Below are 4,838 nucleotides of genomic sequence, written 5' to 3' on the forward strand. Positions count from 1 at the left end.
GAACATAAGCCAATAATTAAATAATACAAACCACAAATCCCTTATCTAGCAGCATTGAAAAGAGACCACACAAAAGAACAATAAGATAAATTTATTGAACTCTTAAAATAATTGTTTATTAACTTACCGTTTGTTGAAGCTCTTTCGCAAACAATCTTAGGACACATAGTTAAATTTGTCCCCTACTATAATAGGGTCATGCAAACAACTCACGTAGAAGATCTTTTCTCGTTCTCCCTTGATTGAATCTCTAATCTCTCTTCACAAGATCACAATTTCCTCCCAACCTTCATACTCTTTCCCTTCATTCTATCTTCATCTTCTTCCCTTGTTTACCTCATAGGTTAACATTCTATTTCCAATTTGTTTGGTATCTAGAAACATGCAAGAAATAAGGATAACAAAGCCAATTTTTTTCTTTTAAGTGATGGAAATTGTAAATTTAAAAATTTTATGCTTGTATCACATTATAATTTCATATTTTTATAGATATTTAAGTAAACTTTTACTTTTGGGATAGCACATAATGGGAAATTATTATGGCGATTGAATTTTGGAGCTTGAATTATTAGATATCATTTTTAAAAATGAATTAAATTTCAAAATTTTTATGTGTTTTTCATGATGTTATGTAATCATGTGTATCAAGTAATTGACAATTCCTAAAGTTAATGCTTAATTGCTGTTAAAACATAACTCATAATTATCTATTTACTAAATCATTATGTACTGAATGCACTATTGAATAGCATTAGTTTTCTTTAGCCGTATAATGTGGAATTTTCAGAAACTTTTATCCTACATAAATAGCTAACTCATAGTCTAATAACTTTAGAAATTTTAAAGGGTTTAAAGGAAAAGTCTCCCATTTAGAGGGGCTTGAGCCTCTCTGCTTGCCCCTGAAAAAGAAAACAAAAGTAGAGAGCCATTTGAAGTTTTTTTATATGTATTTAAAGGATCATTATAAACTGATATCTTTATCTATGTTTAGATATGCATCGAACACTAGTGTCAAACAATGATATCACAATTTTTAATTGATCAATAGTGTAACAAAAGAATTACGTATTTATCAACATAGGAAAATAATGGAATAGGGGAAGTAAACAAGTACAAAGCTATCTTCCAACTACCATTGTTACAGTAAGATTGTTTGAAGATACAATTTCATGACCATCTGAAATAAAATCTGCATCTATGGAACTCCTCATGGAAGCATAAGAGGGTTGCCTTGGCATCGGGAGTGTCGGTGTTTCGCTCTCAAGCAGTAACATCACGGCTGCCATTGTTGGCCTATGCATTGCAGAATCTTGCACGCACAACATGCCTATGTGAATGCATTTCAACATTTCATTAGGGGAGCATGAATCCCGAATGGAAGGATCGACGAGGTCCATTGCTTTATCTTCATTCCAAAGATCCCATGCCTGAAAACCAGTTCAACAGCTGATATCAGAAAAAACAAGTTTACTAATACATGTTTGAAACATACCTTTGGCTGCAAAATGATGCATTTTATACTTACATATGTTATAAGACTTGTGTGCTCCATTGATCGGAAACTAGTATTTCTCCGGCCGCAAATGATTTCTAACAACAATACCCCAAAGCTATAAACATCTGACTTCACCGAAAATAAGCCTTCTATGGCATATTCAGGCGACATATATCCACTGCAATATAAGAAAAGGATTGCATGTGTCAAGCTACTGAAACTTGTTTGAAAGTTGAGCTTTTTGTTAAAATATCTATCAAACATGTTGAGCTTACTATGTGCCAACCACTCGAACTGTATTTGCTTCGTGTTGATTACCCCCGAAGATTCTAGCCATCCCGAAGTCGGAAATCTTTGGATTCATTTCTCCATCCAACAAAATGTTGCTGGCCTTTAAGTCTCTATGAATTATTCGAAGTCTCGAATCTCGATGGAGGTAAAGGAGTCCTCTAGCAATGCCTTCGATGATGCTGAGGCGGGTTCTCCAATCTAGCTTTTCTTTCCTGGCCTCATCTGCCATAAAATTTATCAGGAAACTTCAGCTGTAAGTACAAAGAAATGGCTGCAAAAACTAATAATAAATCCAGGCTTTGCCCTTCATGCGGGACTTACTGAAAAGAAAGTAGTCCAAACTTTTATTAGGCATATACTCATAAATCAGCATCTTTTCATCCCCTTGAATGGAGCAACCTAAGAGCCTAACAAGATTCCTATGCTGCAGTTTGGCAATGAGGATAATCTCATTCTTAAACTCCTCTAAGCCTTGGCATGACTTGGCTGAAAGCCTCTTTACAGCTATTTCTTGACCTCCAGGAAGCTCTCCCTGTTGACAAGGATAAACAAATATTACCACCTTTAGTTCAATGACATTACACATATTACATACATAACAATTTGATGAAGTTACTAAAGAAAATCACCTTATATACAGCACCAAAACCCCCCTGCCCAAGCCTGTTTCCTTCAGAAAAGTTGTTTGTTGCAGCTGCCAAGCTACCAAGGTTAAAAATTGGTAATTCCGGCCTATTAACTTGATTCCCGTCAATAAGGATGCCGGATGATACTGAAAGATCTGCTGATAATTCTTTGCTCTTCGACTTGGACTGTACAAGAACTGCTATATCGTTGTCCTTGCAACATGGCATTGACGAAACTGCAGGCAAACCTGAAAAAAAGAGCTGAAAAATCAATACCAAGTAGTAGACTATATGGCTTTCGAGAAGGAGAAAAAGTGATTACCTTTTGGTTTCTTCTTGTAGATCCATAGTAGCCAAAGAGCTACCATTAAGCTGCATGCCCCCACCAGAGAAATTATAATTATAACAAGTTTAGATATCTTCCTCCTGCCATCTATGATTGAAATGAAAAGAAAAAAAAAACGGTGTTAATAGATCACACAAGTATTGTTTCAAGATTCAATTTTGGCTCGGATTTATGCAGCCAAATGCAACAGAACTTTAATGTTCAAACCTTAAAATGAAAGAATGAACTCAACCATTCATAGCCTGCTAACATATGAAGTTTAGTAGATGCCTTGCAAGGCAGGAAAATTTAGCTTCTAATTACTAATAACATAAAGGAAGTTAGCTTACCTAATTCAGAGTGATGGAGACGATAAAAGAACTCTAAACTTCCACTTTGATCCAAATGTGAAATATCAACCAAATCTTCTGTCCACATCATGCATCCAATACCGGAAACAAATGCATATGCGTTACACGAACAATTTCCCAAGCAGCTTCTTCCGCAAGCATCTAAGTTGCTTGCAGACAGGAACAAGTTCGATAAATCGGGTAACTTGATGCACTTCAATCCCTTAAATCCATCTGGTTCACCGGTACCATTGGTCCTCTGGCACTGCAACTCGATCTTCCGTTCACATCCACCTGACCAGTTCCCTCTACTCCATTGATCCGGAAACTTTGGTCTAAACCCTTTTAAACAATTGCAACTTAAAGAATTGGAGTTGTCACAGGTTGCATATTTCCCACAAAGATTGTAAAGTTCACATCTATTAGTAGGGTCAGGATGTAATTGTAGATCTTCCCATTTTTTCTCATCCTCATTCCATCTCAACTGATGCTCCCTTCCATCCCACCCTACTCGAAATCTCAACAAATCAGAAGGGTTTGAAGGATTATATGTGAAATACTGTGTCCTATTTTCATCAGGCTGAGAAAGCTTGAATCCATATAAGAAACTAGCAATGTTACTCATATTGGAAACACCTGTGAAAATCACTGAATTCCATTGACCACTTCTCCACCTTCTTTTTATATGATCCCATATTATGATCTGTGGTCCTCCATGAGGATCAACACCCACAGTATAGTTCCCTGGTGATGGATCATTAGCTGATTTCCATGCTGTGAAAGCACGGTACTCACCTATTGCTGAATTCACCGGTACTCTCATTCCAGGCAGAAATGTATCAGTTGGATGACTGAAGCTTTGCCAATGGACTCCATGGGTATCACCAATGCTTTCATTGCTTGATAACACAAAATTCCCTGAATTCTGGAGAATTGCAGCCGTGTTGTTCGATGAAAACCTTGAAACATTAGATGACCAAACTAAACTGTTATTACCATCGAACACAACCAAGTTACCATCAACACCAATCCTCAAAGCTCCATCATTGCCAGATATTGGATTGTTTCGATTTGCAACCCAAACAACTGCTTTCACATCAACCTTGTACCATATCCCAAGAAATCTAAGTGTGGAGTTTTCAGGACTGAAGAATCCCAGTTCGAAAATCTCAGCTTCAGATATCAACGTGTCACCATCCCTTACCGTTTGGCCTTGTCTGATTATATCAACCCCATCACAAATCCGAACAAGAGAACATAGAAGAAAAATGGATGAAACAAGTAAAACAAAAACTGGGTTGTTGATATTAGTTTCCATATCACAGTCTATGAGGAGAAATGCAGAGGTTAGGAATATTTGTGGGGGTATTCATAAACAAGGTTCAAAACGGTGGCCTTGTTTGTCTGCGGATTAAGAAGACAATTTAGACTCTAAAACCTGCAGAAAGTACTTTTTACATATACTTTGGGTTTTTATGTTTTTGACCATTGAAGCATAAAAAAGAAGCGGCGGTGACGGCTGGCGGGATGCGGAAGAACAAAATGGACGGCCTTTTGGAGTTTGGACCCATCCATCGTTTTAACTAAAACTAGGGAGGCAGATCAGATTAGCAATTCTAAAATTCTAGTTTATTATTTTAATTAAATTAAAATATTCAAATCTAAATATTATTTAAGTTTGAAAAGTTATATATCTTTAAATATTCAAATTCACAATATTTATAATTTTGATTATTAAATATTTTTAATTA

The 4,838-nt window shown here is 36.2% G+C and overlaps 1 protein-coding gene across 1 annotated transcript; it reads right to left on the reverse strand.

Annotated features, from left to right (window-relative positions):
• Positions 1-1,006: 1,006 nt before the first annotated feature.
• LOC108454751 (G-type lectin S-receptor-like serine/threonine-protein kinase B120) lies at positions 1,007-4,634 on the reverse strand. The gene is made up of 7 exons (XM_017753315.2): positions 3,088-4,634; positions 2,735-2,845; positions 2,416-2,660; positions 2,108-2,318; positions 1,771-2,008; positions 1,526-1,673; positions 1,007-1,427 (listed from the first exon to the last, which is right to left on the reverse strand). The coding sequence occupies exons 1-7, from the start codon at positions 4,403-4,405 to the stop codon at positions 1,119-1,121; spliced, it is 2,580 nt and encodes an 859-aa protein (XP_017608804.1). The 5' UTR covers positions 4,406-4,634; the 3' UTR covers positions 1,007-1,118.
• Between the last annotated feature and the right edge of the window lie 204 nt (positions 4,635-4,838).

This window comes from Gossypium arboreum, chromosome 9 (assembly GCF_025698485.1).
Source record: "Gossypium arboreum isolate Shixiya-1 chromosome 9, ASM2569848v2, whole genome shotgun sequence".
NCBI classification, from domain to species: Eukaryota; Viridiplantae; Streptophyta; class Magnoliopsida; order Malvales; family Malvaceae; genus Gossypium; species Gossypium arboreum.

Coding starts and splice junctions, on each gene's coding strand:
- LOC108454751 (XM_017753315.2), bottom strand. CDS start 4,405: ATGGAAACTAATATCAACAACCCAGTTTTTGTTTTACTTGTTTCATCC. Junction 2,846..3,087: donor TCTCCATCACTCTGAATTAG/GTAAGCTAACTT, acceptor TTTCAATCATAG/ATGGCAGGAGGAAGATATCT. Junction 2,319..2,415: donor GTTTTGGTGCTGTATATAAG/GTGATTTTCTTT, acceptor CCTTGTCAACAG/GGAGAGCTTCCTGGAGGTCA.